General features: G+C 42.2%; 1 protein-coding gene across 15 annotated transcripts in view; it reads left to right on the forward strand.

Moving 5' to 3' along the window:
- TCF12 (transcription factor 12) overlaps positions 1–14,882 on the forward strand; it is a 174,930-nt gene extending 160,048 nt beyond the window's left edge. For 12 of the 15 annotated variants that reach the window (XM_054215476.1, XM_054215477.1, XM_054215474.1 and 9 more), the window contains 5 exons: positions 4,877–4,991; positions 5,825–5,996; positions 7,314–7,546; positions 10,769–10,922; positions 12,577–14,882. In XM_054215476.1, coding sequence (XP_054071451.1) covers positions 4,877–4,991; positions 5,825–5,996; positions 7,314–7,546; positions 10,769–10,911 — 663 coding nt within the window. In that variant the 3' untranslated portion in view covers positions 10,912–10,922; positions 12,577–14,882. The remainder of the gene's footprint in view (positions 1–4,876; positions 4,992–5,824; positions 5,997–7,313; positions 7,547–10,768; positions 10,923–12,576) is intronic. The other 3 variants (XM_054215478.1, XM_054215480.1, XM_054215488.1) reach the window with 1 other exon arrangement.
- The last annotated feature ends 10,616 nt before the right edge of the window (positions 14,883–25,498 follow it).

Genomic DNA, 25,498 nt, shown 5'->3' on the forward strand with positions numbered 1-25,498 from the left:
AGTGAGTCAGCTAAAGAGTTTCTTGGATTATACTTGAATTTTGTTACATCAGAGTAATTGGCTCCAACAGAAGGCATCCTGTCGTGGCCTTGCCCAGTCCCCAAAGCATGCCCTTTGACATGGCTTGCAGCCAAGGGAATTCAGCATGACTTAGGATGGATCCTGAAATATGTACAGAGCAGAGGCTGGCACATCTGGCCCTAGTGGAAACTGAGTAGTTTATTAGTGACGGCTGCATTTCGGTAACGCCCCCCCCCCCCCCCCCGTATGAGGTGCAGTTCTTACAGTATTCAATAATCAGTTTCAAACTATGCGGATTTACTATTTGTTTTTCTTGAAATAGTAAATGCAGGAGAGAGCAGAGAATTTGACACACAACCTGGATATAAGATCTAGACTTTGTTCAGGAATTAAAAACTACTTTACTTTAGAGGATCTCCGATAAATTTTAAGAAAATAATGAGTGTTGGCTAACATAATGAGAAACGTCAACACTGATAAGGGTGTTTGCCTGTTTTTGTTTGACGTGCTCGTAGGGTTTTGTGGTCAAGAAATGTTCATTGGGATTAGCACTAAATGAAACTTCCTTGTTGAGGGAGGGGGGATCTTTATACAAAACATTTTTGTTCTTTAGGAAAAAAATAGAAAAAAAAATTAAATTGAATTTCCCTTGAAGAAGATGATGTTGGCAGAAGGAGCTAGGAAATGAGTAATTTAACTCCTTTTTATGTAATTAGTGTAACCAGACATGGTTTTATTTTAACATTTGCTTAATTTTTGAGCCAGATTTATTTTAAAACTCTAGTTGACTTCATTTCCTGCTTGCTTTGAATGGTCTTGTTTTCTTTTTAGCTGGACTGGCCATTAGACTTATTCAAATAGATTTTTAATATCTCAAACTCATCAAATATTTGCTAAGTGGCCTTTGAAGTTGATTTGTATTTTATTTCATGTATTATTGAGAAGTTAAGAAGTAATACTCTTTTTGTTCTTATTCAAGCTGCTTTTTATTTGTCATTGTAATACAATGGAAAAAGAACAGCCTGAATTGATTAAAAATAAATAAATAAAAGGCCTGGAAACTCAGTTAAGGATGAAACTCAATCCTTAAGTCCTAGGGGTTTTTTTCCAGGTATAAGAGGAATCTAAGAAGATGGGTGATGTCCCCCAGAGGGCAGTTTCAGCTGCTTGGCCAACACCAACCTCTGCTCTTGCTCAGAGCCCTGCCCGTGGTGGTACTTCTCCCCAGATCATGCTCCCACTGAACAGCCTTGAGCTGGCCGAAGTGTAAAAATCTTGGTTCCAAAGCCCTTTTCATCATCTTAATTATGCTCACCTTACTTAAAATGATGTTAATGACCACGGCGAAACTGACCAGCTAGTCACGTATTTTTAAATATGCTTAGAATAAGTCGTAAAGTGGATATGAACAAAGCCTGATTTAATTTTTTTTCCAGTTCTCAAAAGCTTTTATGGCTCAGAGTTCAAAATCAGTGGCCAAACCGCAGCATGGGATGCAGGACCAGCGGTCGCGGGACAAGGTGGTCCTTTCCTCCGGCGTCGCTCTGGGTTCTCCTCCCTACGGTGCTGTGTCACCGGCTCCTGCTTTTGCCAGGGTTTTATTCCATTGCCAAAAATATTCAACTGGTTTTCTGGTTTCAGATCCCAAATGTTATCACTTAAATCAACTACAGTAAGTTCTGCACTCTTTTTTTTTTTTTTTTTTTTTTTTTTTTAAAACTCACCGGTCTGAGTGTGGCTGCAGACTGTCCTATGCACAAGTCTTGATGTGCAAAAACAAGCCGAGTTCCTGGGGTAAATTCCGGTGACTCCCAGTCTTACAGCGGGAGACCCCCGTTTTTCCCAGGCGGTGCTTGTGCCGGGCTCTGACCCCTTTGATTTGCCGAGGGCCCCGACTATCGATGCGATGGTCGCAGTAGGGAGCAAACACGCACAGGTGAGTGGCTGAGACACGCGTGTACCGGGCGCGGTGCCTGCGCCCATGGATTTTCCCAAACCCCTTTGCCTCTGCGGCTCAGAACTTCGAGCCTCAGGCCGCGCGCCGCGCCGCCGCCCCGCCCGTTTGCCTGCCATTTTGTGCGCGCGGGGGTCGCGGGAGCGAGGCCGGGCAGTTAATTAACTCCCGCCGTGATGGCGCGGGCGCGCGCGGGGCGGTACGGCGCGCCGGGGTGGGGGCGGGGCGCCCAGCTGTATGCTAATGCACGCCCCGCCCCGTCGCGCGCAGCTGGCGCGCCCCGCCGCGGCCGGACGCGTTTCTGGGGGGAATCGGCGTTTTTGTCCCGGGGCCGGGCGGAGGGCTCTGCACCCCTGGTGCCGGCAGGGAGTCGCGTGTCTGGGCGCTACTCGCCGGTGACGGCCATAAAACATGTCACGGGCTGGTTTGTGCCGGCGGCGTTGGAGCTGCCGGGCTGGAAGGCCCGCAGAGAGGGGTTGAGGGAAGCCCAAGGTTGGGCTGGGCTGAAATGCGGATGGGGAAGAGCCTCCTCATCTGTGGGGTGGGCGTCAGGGGAAAGAAAAGCAAAATAAATCTTCTAAACTCCACGCTCAAGACACTAAAGATCTAATTTGGCGCCACGAAGCAGTCACCGATAACCGGTGCTTATAGGAAACAGCACTTGGTCTTCCCATGGGATACAGGGACTTGGAGCAAGTCTTTTGGTTTGGGTTGTTCTGGGTTTTTTTTGTTTGCCTCTTTGGATTTTCTAGTACATCATAGATCAGAGATAAGAATTCATGTTGTGGTCAGTTTTGTAACACTAGCTCTTAGGATTTCTGTATAAATCTTGTTAATCTAAATTGTATGCTTTGAATTTGTAAGCCTGTTTCAGAGGACTGGAGCATGGACTCACATTCAGTTCTTGTCTCCAATCTATTTTCAGCCTTTATCAGAACTGATTTGCCAATCTGTCGCTTTTAGATTATCTCTAGATGTGAAAGTTGCCAGGGTCCTGGCAGCTGCTACGTTTGTACACAGCTTTAAGAAACTTTTGCCTTTTTTAAGAAGTAGATTTTGGAACAAACCTGGCCCTGAAGTGATTAATAGTCTGTAGCTTGAATAAAAGCACCCTCGTGTGTTAGGACTAAGCATGACCAGAAGAAGAAAATAAACCATACAACCTGCGGGGCAGAATTCGGGGAGGTTCCGTGTGGAGAGTGAGTTTCACGTTCCTGTTGTAAAGAGTTCTGTCTCGTAGGCCAGAGGACCCGCGTTCCGCTCCTTTCTCCCCGTGGATTCGTGGCGCTCGCAAGAGCCGAGCGGGGACTGTATCCGTAGTAGAACTTCTCACAAACAAAGCCTATTACACACACAGGCAGATAAAATATACTTTAAATAGCAACAGATATTCGGCAGTATAGAAGAGGAGATTTTCTGCAGAACAATAGCTACAAATAGCAGCCCGGAATGACCTGATCGTAGTTGTGGGTTGTCGGGGAGGTTCCCCCTTCCCTTCCTTGTTCCCATGCATTAGCTTTCAGGAACCAAGTGTGTATTAAACAAAGGGTAAACTTGCATAAGGGTATTTATCTCTCTCTGGGTAAAACCCATACTAAGACATGAAAGGTAAAAGCTGCATTAATTACTCAAGAGGGATTCAAAGCTCAGCAGTTTACTAGGATTGAAGGATTTATTGAAAAACAGTGGTTCTCATGTGTAACTCCAGGCAATAAACCTATTTAATTAAAGGCTTAATCTTCTAGTTGACATGTTTGCTACTGTTCCAATAAAAAGCTTCATCTGTAGCCAATTTTTGTAACTATACAAATAATAGTAGAATCCCTCATCTTTGTTCAGTTTTTTAACTGTTTAATTGTATTATGTTGGTTATAGTATAAATATTTAAAGGACTTTTATGTCTTTAGGAATCAAAAGCTTTAAATGGTCTGCGTTCCAAGTTATTTAAATACAGGCACTGTGTCCTTACCTCTTCCTTTTTCAAACAAAAGAATGTTCTTCTTTTTGTGGAGGATTGCATTGATAACAGTATTCTGTGTTGAGCAGCAGATTTTTTAACAAATTTGCCTCTTCGAGCTTAGGTATGTGTGCTCATAGCTATCTTACATCTTAAATTCTAAATTTGCAAAAACTTGAATTATTTAGACTCTTTATCTCAGTGCTTGCTGCTTAGAAATTTAATCATGGTGTATTATGAAGGAGCAGACTAGAAAATGCTGAGAGAGGAGGTAAGAATAGTTAGATGCCTGGATTGTTTTCGTATGGTAAGGTTCTGGAATGGAACTAAACTAAATGTATTTAGCTGAGAAAGGAAGAAAACGAGAGAGAATTATTAAAGTGAATAAAATATTTTTATATTAGATCCAGTTCTTTCTTAATCCTGTTTCAGCAAACAAGAAATGAGATGTTATTTATGTTTTATAAGTATATATGTGTATACATACTCATCTGTATACATGAGGGCAGGGCGGTATACACACCTTTCACATGTGGGGAAGACCATTATTTCCCCATGATTATCTTTTAAGAATCAAAATGTTATAAGTACTAGAGATGATAATTGTATTAGTTCAAAGCAATCAAAGGTTAATCAAATCTTACACTCCTCAGGAGAAAATCCTGTGGTGTTCTGTGGGGAGAGTATGGCAGAGGAATGTTGCTAGGCTGGTACGTTATTCCAAACAGGTGTTGGTCACTGCTTGAAACGCAGCTTAATCCAGGATGGTGTGATCAAGTGGTTTAGTGTAACAGCATCTTTCAGCTAAATCTTTCCTTTACTGAGCTAGAACTTTAACTCGGGTCTCTAATCCAGCAAATACTTTAAGTCTTTTAAATTTCTATTTTTGGACTATTTCTCTGAATCACATCTTTAATAGAAATCTTTGCTTTGCTTTGCTTTAGGTTGGGACTCACCGGGAAGAAAGTGTCAGCCTCAACAGCAACCATTCAGTTCTTCCCAGTACGGTTTCTGCTCAGAGCACAGAACTAAATCATAAAACACAAGAAAGCTACAGAGGTAACTTCCCAGCTGTGTTAAACGCTGAGCAGGGTCTGCAATGATCCAGAGCCAACGGGGCTGTAGATCTTGATAAACTTGAATCAACACGGGACAGGGACGTAGATAATGTTGAGAAATAAAAATGAATTATAAATCCTATAAACCACCACTGTTAGGGATTCCTGCAACAATTTTGAGGGTGTCCCTGTGTCAGATCTGTCCCAGTATAGTTTCAGCAGAAGACTCTGCGTTACAGCCACATTCTTTGGCGTTAGTAGCCACAACACCATTTGCAGTGCCACAGCCGTTTCCCAGCTGGCCAGGGGGCTGCAGAGCGACCTCCGGCTGGATTTCAGCCTGGCCGATAAAAGGAAGTTGTTCCACGCAACTGTTTACAGTTCCCTCAATTTTTAGCCTAAAGTAGTAAGCTATAGAAAACGGAATTCAGCTTACTCGCTAGCATGCTTGCACCATTTAGGGATGTGTGTGTTGCACATTTGGCCCAAGCCTCAATGTCCGTGTGGCTCTGCCCTCAGGTTTGCAGCACAGACGTGAGGTGCAAATTTCCTCACTTCGCTCAGCGTCCTCTTGTCTCTAGCAGTGTATTTCTTAGATTAAGCTGTTACTGATGGAGCTGCTGTATGAATCATGATCCCTGTACAACCCGTGACCCGCGTCCAAGCACAGCAGCGTTACCAGGATTGCTCTTGTTTCTGCTGCCAGAGCGTATTCCCTCCTGTTGTCTCCCTGGGCTTCTGCTCAGCTCTGGCCTCCCATCGACAATGTCTGCTTGAGAGTCCCCTCAACGTTTCACTGCTGTGATGCTCACACTGATCTCTGGTTGCTTGCAGCGTTGTCGGGTGGCTTACAGAGCCAGTCTGTGGCTATCGGTCCAACAGAAATCAAGTCCGAACATAAGGAGAAGGATGAAAATATACATGAACCCCCCTCATCGGATGACATGAAATCGGATGATGAGTCCTCCCAGAAGGACATCAAGGTCTCATCTAGAGGCAGAACAAGGTGGGTTGCTGACATGAGCTAGAGAATTTGTGCTTCGTTAAAGCTCTGTAGTGTGTTGTCCTTAAGTTTGATAAATTGATTTCAAGGTTTTTGCATTATGTCAGTACATATGTTATAGGCAGCTGAAATAGATAAATCGTTTACAGTGTTTGTATCTATTTAAATACAAGATAGAGCATTTTCTGGAAAAATCACCTGAAAAGTATGTGTTCCCTTACATTAGTGCCTGCCCTCGTGCCTGCCTGTAGGGATCAGTAGTAGAAGACGGAGAGGGCCCTGCCCAGCAGAGAGGATGATGGAATGGTAGAAATTTGTGATACTTTGTACCTGGGCCAGGGCTGTGCTTCTAAATGCAAGGCAGCTGGGATGGAGAGCGGCAGCCTGCTAACGCGGGGCCGGATGCCATGGGTAAATAGCCTTCTTAAACACTACTTGGCCTCCTGAGCCACAGGCAAAAAAACATGGAGTTGACAGTGGGTGGAATGCTCCTGGATCTCCCTGATAGGCCTGACACAAGCGTTGGAATTTGAGATAGCAGTAAACAATCGGCATTTTGCAACCGCAGGCAGCGGAGTCTATACCATCACATGTGGCTAATGGCATCTTAGAGCATTAATATTGGTAGGGCAGAGGTTTTGCACAGTTTTAGACTTAGTTGGACAGTCCTGTATTTAAAAAAAAGCCTTTGCAACTTAATATAACTGTTTGAAGTGATACAAGAATTCTAAATATAACTGTTCAGCTCTACACTGGGTATTAGAAGAAAAAATAGATCTAAAATTGGCCAGGAAGGTCTTTAACAAAACCAAAACTTTTTAATAAGCACATCAAATTGAAAATTACTTGAATACCTTTTTATATAAGCTGACATATTGGAAACTAGTAAAAACTATTTGTTGAAAATGATTTATTCTTCACCTGACAAGACGGCTGGGTTCTCTCTCTCACTATTTGAACATTTGTCAGTAATTGAGTGAAGTGGTGGTTTGGGGACATGTTTTGCTTCAAGGGGCAGCGTGTTGCCACTATTCTTCCTAGAGGTATTTACCATCTGTAGACAATATTCTGTGGATATTCTTCAAGCAGAAACCATTTAACGTTTATTTTTAGGAAAAGGCAGGACCGGCAAGCATTACCGTGAATATTTACACATTGATATCTAATGCTTTCTTAGTTATCTAAATATACCTCAATATGAAATGAATTAAGCGGGAAGAAGTTAAATTTCATCAACTGAAAATTTTGCACCAGCAGCAGAATCAATTGTTTGAAATTCCAGTGATATTTCAATATACTCTTATTTATCCTTTCTCGCAGCAGTACTAATGAAGATGAAGATTTAAACCCGGAGCAGAAAATAGAAAGAGAAAAGGAGAGGAGAATGGCAAATAACGCTAGGGAACGTTTGCGTGTACGAGATATTAATGAGGCATTTAAAGAACTTGGCCGTATGTGTCAGCTTCATCTGAAGAGCGAAAAACCCCAGACGAAACTGCTGATTCTTCACCAGGCTGTGGCGGTCATCCTCAGTCTAGAGCAGCAAGTCAGAGGTCAGTTGCCCGTCGTTGTGCTGTGGCACTTTGCAGGGTGGCTTTACTCACGGAACAGGGTCAGTCTCCTGAAATCAGGACAACGGGATGCATGAGTTACTCAAAGTTTGTTTACTGTTCTGTAACAATGTTGGAGTTCTTTAGGAAAAGCAAAGAATTACTTAAAAAAAAAAAAGAAAAAAAAAAAGAAAAAAAAAAGAGGGGAGGAGAAGTGGGGGGGATTAGGTTTATACTTTGATCTTTCTTTTTTCTTCCTATGCAATTAGCTGTCTCTTCACCTGAGTCTTCAAGGTAAATTGATAAATTGAAATATTGGCACATCTTGCTTTAAATTGTAACAAGCACGTATTTAGTAGTACAGAAGCTTTAGCAAAAATAAGAGATCTATTTTAAGATGAACGCCACATAATTGAAATATTAAAATGCAGTGAATTTAACATGTTTACTTAGGTTTTTACACTAAATATATACTGGGGAGGAGAGAGGAAACTTACTTCTACTTTAATTGGATCATGCTGGTTTTGCATGTATTTTCTTCCCCTGATTTCTTCTCTCTCTTCTTCAATAGGCCTATTGGTAGGTGCAGAAGGAAGCATTCTTTGTGCAGTTCACTCTCTTAAGGAAAGAGAGTTCTAGGAGTCATGTTTAGTTCTACAACTGTGCTGTTCCTGTGTGTTAGTGAAGTTACAGTTGACTTTTAGTCTCCCTTTAAACTCATGTCGAAGACGTGTGGAAGTTGGAGGCACCTCCCTCAGAGGAGCGGGTCGGGCGGCTGGACCAGGTGGTGGTTGTAGGTCCCTTCCCACGGAAATGAGTCCAGTCTGTCCTGTGTCATTGCACTCGAACAGGAGAGCGTCCTCTGGTTTGCTGTCCTGGAGTAGCGAATGACCATGTTCCCCGGTGTCTCGCTGATGGAGTGCGTCGAGTGACTGGAAAGGGCTTTGAGGTGTGGGTGATGTCAGTGGTCATATTTGCTTAACGCACTATATCTTGGAATCACTGATGTCACTGAATGATGGTAGTGTTTTATTTTTTGTGTACCTTGTTTTTAGTTCCATTTTCTAATTTGTTGCTTGCACCTTGTGCAGGAGATCAAAGCGGTTGTTAGAAGTTTATTGGAAGTGACAGAGTGAATAACTTAACGCAAGGTTATGTGCTTTGCAGTAAGGAGGAGATGCTACGTTTTCAGGCAGAGTTTTAATGACCCAGTTTTCAATAAAGAAACGCACTGTCTCCAGCCCAACGTCTTCCAAGACGTATAGAGCAAGCAGTTACTGTGCAGATGAGACACCAGCAGGTGCCGTGGGAAAACCCATCTCTAAGACTCTGATTTTTGGAATTGTTTTGGTCTGAAAATGTTTGCCACGGTCTGGAGGCTAAGGTTGAATATTATAAAGAAGTCAGAATAACATTATCAAGCATGTTTTTTAATGTTTAAAACCCATCAAGTCCATCTCCCTGCTCTGACAGATTCTGTAATCCACAGAGAGCCCCGTGTGAAAGTGAATAAAGTCACTTTTGCCTTGGTCAGAGGTTGCTCCCGGACCTTATGTCTCTGGTGGAAATCTTTTTGTAGATGCACTTACAGTTGAACCGGCCCTGTTCTACAGGCAGTGTAAATTGAGAGCTTTTCCTTCCTCGAGTTTAAATGTCACCGTTCCTCGCTGTGCGTGGGAGGAAGCCTGTCAGGAGCACACCGGGCCTCCTGGGGCAGAGGCCGTTCCCTCTTTTCTCTCGCCCGTCTTCCTTTGCACCCGCTCCTGGAAGTGAGCGGCCGGGGCTGTGCGCGGTGCCCGGAGGAGCTGTCGCCAGTGCATTGTATAATTGTGTGGACAATTTCCTCTCTCTGCTGGTAATGAAGCTGCTCATTTTGTGATTGGTGCTATTCAAAATGAAACATTTCAGATTTTAAGCTCCAACTGTAGGCTAGCATTTTTATCTCCGTTTCCTAAATCACTGTAAATTAACTTCCTTTCAAAGTTTCCACATAATTAAATCTTCTTTAAAACTTCAAGGCAAGCCACATTTAAATAAAGAAAACTGTGATTAAGAAAAGTTAGCGTGTTTTTTTTCCCGGTAGACTCTCTGGGAGTGCTCATCCTTAGGAAGTGCAGTAGGAGGCTGTTGATGATGACTTGGGTGAAAGCAGAATTAGCGAGTCCATCTGAAATTGCCTGTGTCAGCCCAGCTAGATTCTGTGAAATGCACAGGGGTCGGCACAGTGCAATGCGGAGGGGTGCCTGCGCGCTGCAAGGGAAGGGCTTGTGCTCTCTGGTCAGTTCTGGCGGTCTCCTTGCAGTTAAAATTATCTGCAATCTTAAACAGCAAAACAGAATTCACTGACAGCTAGCTAAAATGGTGATTAAATTCAGCGTGTGCTGGTAGAATATATTATGTACCTTTTGTGTGTCTTTCTGGCCATTGCAATTTACATCTTTTAGATTTCGATTCATGAAAAGCCGTTTTGAAGAACAGAAACAGCTGACTCTTAGAAACGGTCACTATTTGAAAACTCAATCCAAACCTTGTATCTATTGATGCTAACTGGGGAAGTGGAAACATACTGCTGGAAATACCTTGATAGCTAGTCCACAATGGGCTGTTAGAAAGTTCTGGCTTTAATATGCGAGGAAATACATTTTTAAAAAATAATAATCCTTCAGCTGTGTGTGACTGTCATCATATTGCTTCGATTCAAGTGAGGTGGGCACAAGGTGATTTCTCAGACTTGAGGGTATGAAGAGAACTATGGACTCAGAACATTCCCCCTCCCTTGTTCTACCAGCAGGCTAATACTCGAGGGGAAGAAAGGAGCGGAAACCTTACTAAAACTAGCGTGATGTCACTGAGGTTGGTATGACCTCAACATACCAACAAAACACAGAAATCTCTGCTTTATTACATTGTAAATTACAGGCAGTTCTCATTTTGCACTTTAGCAACTTCTGGTGACAAGGGAGGCGCTTTCTACAAGTTTGTTGAAGGTGTATGTAGGCAACTAGTAAAGTTTGGCGTTTTTAAAAAAAAATAATAGCCGTTTAGGAGATGCCTGGTGGGAGTTTGAGTAGTGCTGGTCTGCAGCTTCAGACCAACTGCATTTTCACCGGGGGACAGGAGCGAGAAGAGGGCAGCTGCGTAGCTATTTCCACTGCAGGGGGTAATGTGTCGGTGTTCCCATCGCTGTCAGCCCACGGCATGTCAAGAATCGCTTTTCTGTTGCAGAACGAAACCTAAACCCTAAAGCAGCCTGCCTTAAGAGAAGGGAAGAAGAAAAAGTTTCTGCCGTATCGGCAGAGCCACCAACACCGCACCCAGGAAGCCACCCTGGCCTGAGTGAAACTACCAACCCTATGGGTCATATGTGAACACCAGCCAGGTACGTCTCGGGGCCAGAGCGGGTGGCTCGTGGGGCTTTTGATGGGCTGACATTTGGGAGATCTAGATACATTTATTTTTAATTACTGAGCTGCCACTAGCACCAGACTTTATGCTGCTGCTAAGTACTTTGGTATCTCTGAGCATAAGCAAAAGCATGCAGATTTGTTTAGGTTTATAATTAAACAAAACTCCAAGAAATTGCTGTTAAAGTCTCTTCATTTCCATGCGTTGTTGCCAATGGCTACATCTCTTGGCTCAGGTGGCCTTCTTGGCATGACATCAGAGGGATAGTTAACGGCTTGCTAGATAAGCCAAGCATAATAGAGATGAATTATACATCTTTAAATGGTCTAAATATCACATTAGTTCATTTTAAAATCCGTGTATTGTTTCCTAGTGCTGATACCAGCCCAGGAGTTAGAGAGGCTTCTCATCTCACAGAGATTTGCTGGCTGGCTTATGGCCAGCCGTTCGGAGTCCTGCCATTTGCCCAAGAGAGATCACCGACTATCTTCACTCCCAATCTGTGTTAGAGAAGATAGTTAAGATTTTAAAAGTAATGCTTTCAGCTTTGCAAGATAAGTCAGTGTTTCCAAAAGCCCCGTGAAGTCCATCCCATGATAGTTCATTTTAAACATGCCGATGGGGAGGCCTGACAGGGATATTTGTCTTTTGGGTTTATTATGTGTTGTTGGTTGGTTGGATTTTTTTAAATAATTGGGAAAAACTTGATTTTGAGAAGAAAAAGGTTTGGGTATTCTGTCTTCTAAAACAGCAGAACTGTTGCCGCTTTCAAAAAGAATAGAAGATTTGAGTTCAGTGCCCTTATTTTAATCTGTAACTTTACTAAATTTTGTGGTTTGTGAGGCTTTTTGTTGTGTATATAGAATGGTTTGCTTCTATTTTAGCTTAAGATAAAGGCATGCCTCTTGCCAGAATGTATCCCATGGAAGTTTATTTTGCCCTGGTGTTCCTTAGAAAGCAGCAAAATGGCATTTAAACCAGGCCTGATTCGAGCCAGCACCTCTTCCCCATCCCTTACAGGCAGCTTCTTTCTTCATAAGCAAAATGGCTTTTTCTTTTTAGGAAACAAAATGCTTTGATTTTCTTTAATTTGTTTTATTTCATACCAGAGCAATAGGCTACTTCAGATAATCCTTGATTTACAACAGAATTTATAGTCTGTTCTTACCATATTAATTCAGTGGGCCGCTTTCTAAAGTTCACTATATCGTTGCTTTTTAATAACAATAACTTTTATAAGATGTTGACATGAAGAGGCCGCACAGGCTCATTGGGTACATGGCAGTGCGTACCTTCAGCATAGCGATGAAATGAGGAACTACCTCCTGCTTATTTGAGAGAGCAAAGTGAAACACAAATCAAAGGTCTGAGATTTGTGGGTTATTCTTTCTCCTAAATCCCGAGAGCGCAAATAGAATGTTCCTGAGAGTTACCTGTTGAACATACCACATTCCGTACGGGTATCTCTGGGAAGAAGCCTCTCAAGGCCTCTCAATGTGATTTTCTTTTGCACTTAACTGACTGAAAATGCCGTAAGATACAGTTTAAATTAGTTCTCTAGTGTCGATGTTGTGCTGCTTATTGATTCTTTTCCTAATAGCCCTTTCTTCTCCCACATTTCTTTCTAGAATTCCAGAATTATTGGTAGGATACACAGAAGGTGACCTTTCTTCACAAGGACACAGACAACTAACATTATACGAAGACACAAACCTGACAGGAGAAAACACTTGAAGCAAGAAACCCAAATGCAATCTTATGATCAAAGCTACTGGTCAACACCTGCATCAGGATTGAAGATACCACATCTTCAGACAGAATTTCAGCCCGTGGAATACTCTGAACATATCATTCTGTTGCAAGCAGTGTGTCGCTTCTGCACAATCAGAGACTGTTGTGATCTCTCCACTCATTGTGGAAGTTGCCTTGTGCCTAAACTGAATTGACAAATGCATTGTAACTACAAATTTTATTTATTGTTATGGAACTGTAAAGGTCTACATATAAAGGGAAAAGTTAACATGTTAAAAGCTGATGAAATTTCAGCTGGATGCCAGCATTCACTAAAGCTGTTCACATTCAGAGAACAAAGCAGTGACAACCGTCGACCCGTAGCATTCCCAGCATACCTATTAGTGTCTTAAAAAAGGAAGGGAAAAGTCTTTTGTTGTCCTTTCCTCTCCTTTTGCCATATGACTAGTGTTTTCCATGCAATAGGAAACTATTCCTTGGTATAGCTTTTTTTTATGTTATTTTTGGTCTCTGGTAATCTGAACAGTTATGGTCACAGTTCCCCTTCCATGCTGAGCTCCCTGCTTCACGCCGGTAAGAGGCCTCCTGAAGGCTGCGGGCGGGAGCAACGCTGTGACCATAACACTTCTTGGATTTAAAAAGTGATTTTTATTTTCCCTCAGACTTCCCTCAAACTTTTTTTTTTTTCTAATTATAAACAAAACCTTTTTAGGCTTCTAGGCTTCATAGTAAAGCTTGTAACGTGAAGTGTAAATTGGGTGGGGAGAATCTACTTTGTTAGAGTTGCTTTGTTTTCCGAGCAGTAAGTACTACATATAGTACATGTAAAGTGTTAGCTGTACGTAAGCACAAAATGCATTAAAATACAAAGGAGATTTTTTTCAGGCTGTAATTTTGGTGAATAGTAAAAGCCTAAATTCACCGTGGCAGGTAGTGTGATGATAGAACCACCAGTAAGGTGGGCTTCCTTACCTAATGGAATCTAAGAGCAACGGTCACCAGTTTTTCCTTCCTGTATACATCGATTATCTTGTCATTTTCGTATGGCTTGTCAGTGGAGAAAAAAATAATAGCGTGAATCAAATGCAAACAAACAGATGCCCCCCTCCCAAGCCATATTAGCATTAAACCTTTAAATGTTTCTCCACCGGAACGGTGTCCATAAGTATTCCTTTGTCCCAGATGTGCTGAAATGGTAAAATCCCTTTGGACTTCCATGGAAACTGTCTTCCACTGCAATGATCATGGGAGGAAATTCCCCAAGCGGAGGCTGTCGGAGCTGTTGTTTATCCAGTGCATCTCTCATCACTGGCAATTGGTTCACACGCAAAACAGGAACAAACCAAGAATTTTTATCAAGTCATTTAATTTGAAAGAACAAAAGGTGGATTGTTAAAATAAACTAATGAATTTAAGCTCATGTTTTGGATGGTTCCTCACAAACCAGTCTGTGGAATTAGTGGACTCATTTCTATTACTTTAATTTGCATATATCATCAAGTAACACCTGATTATATCTGTGGCCTTGTTCTTCATTTCAGTGTTTATCAGCTAAACAAATTTGTTGCTTATGACGTGTGAAAGTGATCACGTGCCACTGCCTGGCCTTTTTCCTTCTAAGCTTGTTGTCTTTTTGGCTATATTAGACTTTGCAGTATGCCCAGAAGCTTTCCTTCATAAAATAGAAAGAAAAAAACATTTGGCTTATTTTTCACTGTAGCTAGTCTTTTATACAATAATCTTGTAAGAAAATTTCTTGAATTCTAAATATTACTCTTTCTAGATTTTTGAAATCGAAAAAGTTTTCAGTAAAAAGTTTCTTACTTTATTTTACTATATTAGGTAGTAAAAATGTAGGGTTATTTACCATAACCTGTTCATTAATATCAGAAATTTACAATAGCATTGTAAGACCATAGTAGGGTTCTAGCATACCGTGTAGTACCTATGGAGTATTGTAAGAGCTAATTGTCCGAGATGAATTGCTTCTCATCTTGTTCTCCAGTTTCCATTGTTGGTTTATTGCAGATTTGTACCCTGTGTCAAATTTCAAGGTATTGCTGATAAACCTTTCCAACCAGCAGCAAGAAGTTCAAAAAAAAAAAAAAAATTTCTGTCAATGTAACAGAAAACACTATGTATATAACATTTATGTAGCAATAAATGTGCCATCTTTTTTTAACATGGTAAATCAGTGAGTTTTTTAAGTTTCTCTCTCCTCGTAGGTAACGTGTTGCTTGAAAAATAGCGGCAAAAAGCAGCTTTGGCCGCTGTGTGAATAAAAGCTGACTCGAGGCACGGCACGCAGCAAGAGTTGGGCACAAGAGGGGCCGTCGCTGCTCCCTGTGAGGCCGGTGCAGAGGTTCCGGGGGCAGAGGAGGGACAGCCCCTCGCCTCCCTGCTGCTGGGCAGGAAGGGGATTGCACGGGCACAAGCCCATCCCGTAGGGACGTGCCTCCTCCCACCTCTTGTTCCTCTACTTTGCCTGGCCCTAACAGAGTTTTCCAAGATCTGAGGCCCTTTTGTGCATTGAAGTTCAGTGCTGAGTTAATTCTGAGTTGATTAATGCATCTACATAGGTTTTATCTAAAAAAGGAGGGGGGGAAGTCCGTAGCTTAAGCTTGAAATTAAAATTTTCATATTTTCTACAATTTTTCTTTCTGCAAGTGCAAACAAAGCATAATGGAAGTGCACGATGTCCAAGGCATACACAGAGAGTGGTGCAATCTTCCTGCGATTCCTAGTCCACAACTGTTTAAGCCAAAAACCTCAAGTAATGAGCAAACTTGGTAGACGCTTGAGCCTTTTCAACTCTTCCCTAGGTAAATGTTCCTGGGGAACGCACATCAAAGACGAGAGCAAATAGAGATACTATATGTAAGTTACAATGTTTACCTGGCTGTGGTGTGCGTGGGTACGGCTCCTGGGTACTGCAGAGTTCCCAACTCTTGATACTGTCCTTTGTAACCTTAGAAAGTCTAACGATTACGGTGAGATGTAGTTTACGCTGTAAAAGACTTGTCGGGGTGCGCATACAGGCAGGTCTTTCTAAGATGCCGGCACCTTCACCAGGGGCCGGTCTCTAACTCGGTCTGGCCGAACAGGGGAGGCGACGCTGGGCTGTGTGTGCGTCGCGGGGTACGGCTGCAGGAATAGCTGTGAAGAGGGGCCCTGGCACCTTCCCCAGCGCAGGGAACATTCTCAATTTTTACTTCCTCCAACAATAATTCTACATCCAGCCTTGCAGCATCCATCATCGTTCCCTCCCCGCTTTTCTGAGTGAGACCTACTACAAGTTTGTCCCTTCTTTCAGAGAGAGTAGAAACGGCATTTTCCTCTTCATCTTTCCCTTACACACTGCTGCGCGTGTGTGTGTGTGTAAGAGATGCATGTTGGGATATGTCTGTTAACTACAATTCTGCAAGAATTAACACTTGGAATACTGTAGCAAAGCTTTCCTGTAAATCTAACACATTGGAAAAAGATTAAAATGGACTTTATCTTTTTTTTTCTCCGGCACCAAGTGGATGCTGTTAAAAAGAAGATTCTTTATAGAAGAGTTAACATTTCTCCAAGAATTAATCAACATGAACGTTTTCCCCGTTAGCATCTGGAAATTGTGGCAGAACAACAATAAAATGCACCAGTCTGTAAAAGACAAGCTAGATACTGGATGGTAAACCTTGATTTTTGTTCGTAACACTAATACCTTGTGCTTTCTAATATACCTAACCTGTGGACACTAAAATGTCCTGTAAAAGGAAGTAGTTTGTCCCAATTTTAAAGCCTTGTCTGCCTCCCTGCAGACAAGACATGGCCAGGGCTGAAAGCCACCGGACGGCTGCCCTGGTCGCGGGGCATCACTACCCAGTGGAGGGAGGGTTGATGCCCGTCACAGCCTGGGGAGAGGCCCGGCCCCAGCTCCTGCCTTCCTGCACCTCCCCTGCCCCATCCAGCAAGAGAAAAGCTGCCCAGAAAGTGGGGAAACGGTGCTAATAGGAGACGGCTACAACTCCTCTTCTCTTCCCTTCAGCTCTCTGCTGTCAAAGAGCAGACAAGTCAGGTGCCGTTTGCGGGGGCTGCTTTGGACTGTTTAAACATCGTTGGTTTTACTGAAGTTAATCTCACTGACAAGCCGGATGCCACTGCAAAATACTGTGAGTTTATTCCCCGGTTAAGCCACGACTACAGCGTTGAACTGCTATCGCAAGCAGCCGTTCAGTCTGACTGCGGCCAGTTGAGCTGTTTGATTGCAGTCACCTGGGGCTGTTTGTATTGGTCATAAACTGCACAGACCAGGCCTTAGGCTCTGAAACTGCAAATCGTCTGGGTTGTAAACAGAATCCCTTTCAATTCTATCCTAATCCTGACTTTTCCAAATGTTTTGATGCAATTAACAACATCTGTTAAATAAAAACTGGTTTACAAAAAAAAAAAGGTCTTAAAAAAAAATATACCAAATTCCAAGTGAGATAAAAATCTCTCTCAAAATGTTGATCATAACTGATCCTGGAGGCAGATCTGTTGGAAAGCCAGTGGCTGAGCTACGTATTGTGGAATTCTGGTTCTTTCAGGTAAACTAGAGAAACAACAATACCAAGGCTGTTTCATTTTCAGGAGACATCCATGTATTTTTAACACCTAAATGTATCACCTAAATGTTTAGAGACAAAAGGAATTAAATATAAACTATATCAGTCAGAACAGTAACTGCCGCCAAATGTGATTGAGCAGATGAGAAAATAATTTACAATATAACAAAATTCAATCTATTAGACGTAGACCCCTGCTAGTCCTGGACTTCAGAAAAGCATGAGAAACCTATGCAGATCCTGTAGCTGGAGCTCTCTCTTTCCATCAAAGCTCTGGATAACGCAATAAGTTGTATTTGGTTTGGAAAAACTCAGCAATTCAGCTCTTTAAAAAAAAATCCAGGAGGAAATTATTCAAAGTAAATGGAGCTGACATTAAACTCTTGTACAAAATGAACACAACTGTGTCTTGCTAACTTGGTAACATGGATTTTTGGCCCTACTTTCTTATTTTTGTGCTGAGGCTTTTTCTGTCCCCCCCCCACTGTATTTTCATGGCTAATGAAGACTCTTGGAAATGCCAGAACAACAGAGTGATTTACTAGTTTGATAGATTACTTACTTATATACAAGTAAATTAAGTGCTTCCTTATGCTCATGGTAGTTCTGACACACCGTGTTTCATTAAATGCACATCCTCTCTATCCAGGATGCAAAAAGAAAAAATAAATACTTGTGGTGGAATTGTAGAAATTAAGTCTTTTATATTTAAACACAGCTAAAGAAATTTGAGGAACAATCAAACGTGTAGCAATCATTATAAAAATAAGCTCTCCAGACACAAGGTTATAAACGTATGTGTAAAATGAGCTGTCTGAGGGGTAGCATATCGCTCGCCATTTTGCTCCCCAGCACCCATAAATGATCAGAGACGCACAGTATCAGAAGCATTACCTTACCACAGCAGCAGAATTAATCACTAGCCCTAGTTTGTGTGTTTGTTGGAAAGACACCAAATAGCCAATTGTTTGCTGCACAGCCAGATTAGATGCTCCAGACTACTCACAAATGATTTGCTCTGACCGCTGAAATAACTGCTTCCAAAATCTGATGAGTTCGGCGTGTTTGTGGGCTTGATATTTACTGTGTCAGCCTCGTTCACTCAGACTAGAACCTCGATGTACTAGAACAGAAAGTCCCCTTTTCAAAATATTGAAAACTTGCTCTATAGGAGAGAAATCTCCTATATATAAATATCAAATGATGAGGTAGGGGAAATTTTTGGATCATGTTTTGAATTATCATCAGAATGTTCAGTTCACACCTGCAAAAGCTGAAGAGGGTATCGCAACATTTTCTTTTAAAGGTGACAAAGAAAGGAAGTCAGTCTTGTAGATCCACTTCGAGTTGTGTTTGGGCAGTACCTAGCAGAAGGGAGCTCGCATCTTAACTGATCCTCTGCATGCTACAAAGACGTAAATGCTAATGCATCTGATTGTGAATGTAACAGCTGAACTACATTAATCCCTAACACTACCTGACTAATAAATGCACGCAATATCAGTTTTAAGCTGATGCACTCTACTTCCAGTTTACCCTTTTAAAAGGGTAACATTTAATTAAGTGTCCATTTAATTTGTTTACATGACTAATTAATAGCTGAAAGTGTAATTAAACATAAAGCTTTTTAAATGCTCATTCCTTTCCTAGCAAGCAAGAATAGTAAATGTAAGCATCATAATATGTACGTACAGCAAGAGGGCAAGATTGCTAAAAATTGAAAAAAAAAAGAAAAAGGACAGCGTACAGAATATAAAGGTAGTAACCCAATATAAATTAGCAGCTGTCATTATCTGTAGCAGCTGGTCATCATTATCCTGTTGTATAGAAGTATAACAAATGGGTCAATAAAGCACTCACTATAAAGCTTTTTGGATATAAATACAGATTCTGTATTTACAGGAGTATCAGGGAAAAGAGCGTGAATGAAACCAAAACCGATATGTGGCTGTTAAACTTTGCTGTCTATTATTCTGGTGTGGCTGTTTTGCATATCCAGGATAACGAATGAAAAACAACGACAACCACACACTGGGTAATTCTACTGTTTCTGTAACTGCTGACTTTTCAGCCGGAAGGCTGTGTACACCCAGCTGTCTGTACGAGCTGCCACGGGCCTTCCCGGGCCTCCTTCCTCCCGCCTCCCTGCCCCACCCCGCCCCCAGTTTCCATTGCATGAGATAGGGCCTCCAAATTGTATCGGTGATAAGCAAGCTTAAAACGTTTCATTTCCAGGTACACGCCTCTGCTAAGTAACCAATGCAATGATGAGCGTGGCGCAGGTTTAGTGCTCCAGCGCGGGGAGCAATGGTGAGATTCAACAATGCTTGGTTCCAGCACCCACAAGTAAGCCTCAGAGACACTTCAGCCTCCCTTACCCCTGACGCTTCTTGCCTGGGCCCTCGCCCATCCTTGAGGATTTGGCCCTTCAGGCTTTCAGCTCTAGGGCCGGTCCTTCTCTTCCCTTCCAGCCTGATGCGTGCTGGCTTCTGTTCCTTCCAGCCCCAGTGTTTAGGTAAAGCACCAGCTGACTCTTCCTCCTCAGCGTGCAAAAGAGAGCAGCGGGGGCAGGAGAACAGAGAGCGAGTCCATCTTCTCAGTTCCAGCATGCAGCGTTGCGATCACCTTGAGGGCTGGAAGGAGTAATTACACGGGAAGTCTCATTCAACCCAAACCTAATAAGCCTACATTGAACATATGCTTATTAAACCAGTAGCTCATTTAGGTAATTTTTCAATGAAAAGGCACATTCCTGATACAAGGACCTACAAAGACATATCAGACTGTTATCATTCTAATTCGTGAGCAGTAAATTTATGGGCAGTAAAATTCCCCAGTAATAGTAACAAAAAGGGAATATGCAGTTCTTCTTAATCAAAGTATTGGAAAGGCTGGATTATTTTTGCTGAAAATCTTAGAAGATTTCAGTCAAAATTCTCAGGATGCAAAATTTGTTCTCACGGTTAAAATCTATAAAGTAATAGGCGCTGAAAACAGGAGATGAACGTGGAAAGTAGCAGGCAACCTTACTCATGGGAAATGTAGCCATCTCTAATTGTAGAGATAAGGATGCCATGCCAAAACCCAGATGAAACGGTTTGGGGTATTCGGGTTGTTCCACTGTTGAACTGTGCAAGTGCGTGACCCCCTCCATGACAGCCTTCCTCTCGCTCTTTCCTGCTCATGCTCACACTCAGTGGGCTTCATACACCTTGTAATAAATCAATTCCTAAACGCTTTGAGGTATCTGCTTCCTTCCTTTTCCCAAATACTGTTTTAAGGCAAAAGATTGACAATAATCTGTTCATTGAAAAAAAATATAATTTAGCCCACATTTGTTTTAAATTTATTTCATATTATTTTGTAATATTTTAAGCTCCATATGGAATGAGAAGGACATCTGAAGAAATTTTCATCTTAGATCTGAAGTGCTGCATTATAACCGTATAATTCTTCTCTTCTACACATTTGCTAGAGTAACTTTTATCCCCCTCTAGCCTACTAAAATTCCCTCTGCCCAAGGGCCCTTGATCCCGTGAAGTCACAGGCACAGTTTATGCATGGGATAGCCCTTCTCATTTCCGTGGGCATACTTCATACTGAGTTCGTATTATTTCTTCACAGGTCAGAAGTCTGACCCTTACAGATCTTTCTGGGTTTTCTACAATACCCAGGTAGGAATGTGTGCAACAGAAAGGTCGAATTGCTAAGCCTCACTGCTGCTTTCTTTGTTGGAAAACTGGAGACAGAAATACCAATATAAAGTCTTTACTTTTCTGTAAGTAAGTGAAGCAAAAACAGTGTTTGAGAGCAGGAGGCTGGGTGTGGGAACGTCAGTACATTGCATCTGTGACATTATAAAGTGATTTGGAGACATCTATTTTGCAACAATTGGGAAGAAACTGGGTGGGTGGTGTAGAAGAGGGGGAACTGTGAAGACCAAATGTTTAGTTGTATTCAACTGTAAACAGAGTGATAGTCAGTAAACAGTCTCTCTGAAGAGAGTAATTAATAGGCACATGTGAAGAGATGGAAAAGAATATGTATCCTTCTTCAGCAGACATCAAAGGGCAGGCTGGACAGTGAGAAATTAAGCATACCCCAAGGAGGCCACACAGCTGAACGTATATTCAGCTAGGAAATGTAATGCAATGTAACGAGCTAGGAAAAGGAGGAGTGAGGGGTAAGATAGGCAGTGAAAAAGGAATCCTAAAGTAACAAAGGAAGGAGCAACTCACTCTGTGAGGAAGGGAGCTGGAGTAGAGAAGCAGGGAGGTCTAAGCAGGTCAGATCTTTCTGCAGAGGGGTCAAGTTGCAGAGAAGTTTTGCAGGATTAGAAAGAGTGATAAGATAGCACAGTAGGTAGCCTCAAAATAAGATAAGGAAACAGAGGAGGAGCCACTGGAAAGAATGGTTCTTCATTGTGATTCTCCTGCCTCTTGCTACATCTGAAAGCAGAACCCTGTGGCAGTTGGCCAGTTTGACAGGGAAGGCGATAAAAATAAATTACATCCTCTGTTTCCAATACAGACTGAGATGTTTCCAAAAGAATGGGGGAAGGGAATTTATTTGCAGGGAGGAAAGGTACTTACAAGATCCAAAACTCATTGTCTGTTCTCTATAAAGTGGTGTCATGACTGAGTCCATAATGTACATACTTGGCTCCAAATGCGGTTTTGGAAGATTCCACCTCTGGGACCAGCTGCTTTCGCGAATTTTCGTCTGGAAGAGAAATCCAAGTTGAAAATGAAGGAAATGCTCTTTTTTGCCTCTCAAAGAGCATACACGAAGTTGAGAGGAACAAATCAGAGAACCTGAGGCCGAGCATGTTGAGATTCCCAGTGTGCTGGGTGGTCTTTGCTGTTAAATTCTATTAGTGTCATCTGTGGAGAATGTTTTCCTTCAAAACCTGACTAAAACTGGGACAAGATAGATTTTCTAAACCAATTTGATTTACAGTTTAATATGAGCAGAATACATGTATGTTAGCAGTGTGTTTTTGTCCTACTGTTGCAAAACAGGTTTTGTGCCCCCAATTTAAATAGAGTCTAAGGAAACAGTCAGGTCTTATTTGAGTTTCTTGGCACAAGTGGACATGCTTTTTTGCTGTAAAAGCAGCTTTAGCAAGGACAACTAATCTCTCTCAGACACAGCACTAAAAAAATGCTTTTGGAAGAAGGAAGAGAAAGCTATGAGAAGGCTGACACCCATAGTATCTAAGATGAAACCGACCCCGTCCTCTTGCCTGTGCTGTCCTCTGAGGTTTGGTATGTGCTCTGTGGATCTGTGGAGACTGAGGATTGCCATTGCTGTGCCTTCTCTAATAACTTTTGGCTGATGTGTCAGGTGACACATGCAGGGAAAATGTGTCTTTTGTCATGCAGGGACTGTAACTGTGGGTCACACAAGGCAGGGAAGTGCTTTGCATCCAAGCACTCCATCCTGTGCTTAGAAGCAAGCAATTGCCCTGTTAGTTATCCACTATCACTCTCCCACTGAGAAAGCAGTCCAAGTTCTTTGTTTAACCACATATTGTGGAGTAAGCCATCAGCTCCCCATGAACTGGAAATCAAAAATAGATCTGTTCTTATGGATCCAGGACAAATATATTATTCACCTTACCTGGCTGACTTGTCCCATCCCACTAGTGATTTTCCCAGAGAAAGATTCTGCATATGACTAATGGCATTTTTTGAGGGTTAGAAATTCCGAAGTTGTCTACTCAAGGGAAGAAATCTCGTGTTTCAGTAACATAGAAACATTGTCTCTCGTTACTGCAAAGAATGGAATTGCAATTAGTCTTCTACGATCTTTATAGGCATGCCTGAAAAACAGAGATGTCTATACTGCAAGTCTGAGAGGTCAGTAAGGCAGTGTCCTTTGCTGACAGACAACAGACCATGCCTCAAAAATCCCACTTGCTGGGCTGGTGGAGATAACATTTAGCGTGAGGCAGAGCAGCTTCAGTTTTAGGGCAGGGGTGCTGCCTCTGTGGTTCTTTGGAATCCTCTTTGCCGGAAAACAACCCTGTATTATCCTCCAGAGATCAGCCAGGGCTGGTCTCCCATCTGTTCATAGATCTGCACCTGTTTTTCATTTCACCAATAGTGGCCACATGGCCTAAGACTGTGGGGGAACACAGAGAAGAAAATGAATGTGTCATTCAGGCACTGGTGTTGGATTTAGAAGTTCTGAGCTTAAATCCTGACTGTGTAGCATAACCTTGGTGAGTCCTTTCATTTCTGCCTCCCTTAACATTATCTGTAAAGGAGAGGAAGGAGTCATTATTATTCTGGGGACTTCTCCTTACCTTTTTTTACAAGGAATTGGAGAAAATTTGTTTTTTCCTCTTTGCTTGTATTTCACCCAGCACGGAAGTCTTTACAGAAGTGGGTCTCTATAAAACACCTCGCTGATGATTAGGAGCACCAAATATGTCTCCCATCCATTTCCTTTGCACTCCAAAAAATAGAAAAGTTGCTCAATTTCTGCCTGTGTAAATGACAATACTGCTTGGACATAGCTCCAGAAGCATAGAACTGGTGTATGGGTATTTTGAGTATGTATCTGCAATGGGTGCCTGTGAATCCACTGTAGTCATTCTTTGTTCATCTGAGGCTGCATCACATTCTAGCTGCATCTGCTTCAGAGGCATACAGAAGCAGCACGTATATCAGTTCCCTGCCTCTCTCATGTCTTGCACTGGGCATGCCATAGATTTGTTATTGTACATTTTGTAGTCCTTACACTTGTTTAGAAAACAGAGGAAAACTTGTTGCCCGGCCTCTGCCTACTCATTTCATTTATTGCTTCATCAGCCACACTGTGTGTTTACGCTCCAGTACAACAGTTTGGCTGCAGCTTGTGTTGACAGCCCCTAGATAGCTTGAGGCTAAATAAAGAGGGTAACTGCTGTCAGGTTCCGTGTAAGTTCTCAGCTGAGCATGGTAATGCCATGCGAACTGGGCTCGTGCTGACCTTGCCAAATGCTATCAGCTTCTGCAAGGGTCCCTTAAAATGCTCAGTGTCAGGGATCCTTGCAAACTCACTCTTTAAGAATTTTCAACCCAGGCACCACTCGTAAGGAATCCTCTCACATTTTTCCTGTCCTAACCGGGGACTGAGTTGATTACAACTGCTCTTAGAGTTGTTTTTCACCTTGAGCCTCACTCAACTTCTATTGAAAGCTGCCGGAGTCTGTCATTGACTTCAATGGAATTAGGATTAGGCCTTTATCAGAAAGTTTGCTGTTTGCTGCAAGTTTGATTTCCATGTAACATATCTGGAAGCTTTCAATTATCACGCTGCCTTTGAAATGGGAAATTGACAAGGAAGCTTGTTGGGTTCAGATTGGTTCCATCAGATCACAAGTAAACTTGTGCCAAGCAGGGTTGCTATTGAGTTCTTTATGTTTGATCCTCAAATTAAAATTTACGTGTCCAATTGTTTTGCACTTGAAACTATCACTCTTTGGTTTTGTCTGAAACTTGCAACAACAGAAAGGATGGGTATTTTGCATGATCCATGGATTAGGAGTTTTGTGTCAGCTTCAGAAAACCCCAAGAGGCTTGGGATAAAATGTTATGCTGAACACTGCAAATTCACAGGTGCTGTGGCCAGAAGAAACAATTATGATCATTTATTTTGACTTTCTGCAAGCTACGAAGTACCTCCTGTAGTCTTTATAGAGGTCCATACCTCTCAATTTAACCAATACATAGTCATTAGAATTCTAGGTTAATTACCTCCAATTTTGCAAAGTTCACTGCAGTCTAGGGTTACTTTTCCTCAGTGTTTAAAATTTGTTCCTCATCTCTCATCTGAACTTGTTTAACTTTGTTTTATGTCACCAGATGTAAACACGAGGAGGAACTTTACTTTGAGGGTGACAGAGCCCTGGCACAGGCTGCCCAGAGAGGTAGTGGAGTCTGTCTCTGGAGACATTCCACACCCTCCTGGGCGCGTTCCTGTGCAACCTGCTCCAGGTGAACCTGCTTTGGCAGGGGGTTGGACTAGATGATCTCCAGAGGTCCCTTCCAACCCCTATCATTCTGTGATTCTGTGTGATTCTGTTGCTCTGCTTTCACCCATGTCTGTTGTTGGACTCTATAGCTCTATAGTATCCCCATGTAGACCCTTACGCATGGCAGTCAATCAACTTTTTACTTTTTCTTAACCATCTTCAGAGTCAGATATATATTTCAGA

Source organism: Rissa tridactyla, chromosome 9, assembly GCF_028500815.1.
Source record: "Rissa tridactyla isolate bRisTri1 chromosome 9, bRisTri1.patW.cur.20221130, whole genome shotgun sequence".
In the NCBI taxonomy this organism is placed as follows: Eukaryota; Metazoa; Chordata; class Aves; order Charadriiformes; family Laridae; genus Rissa; species Rissa tridactyla.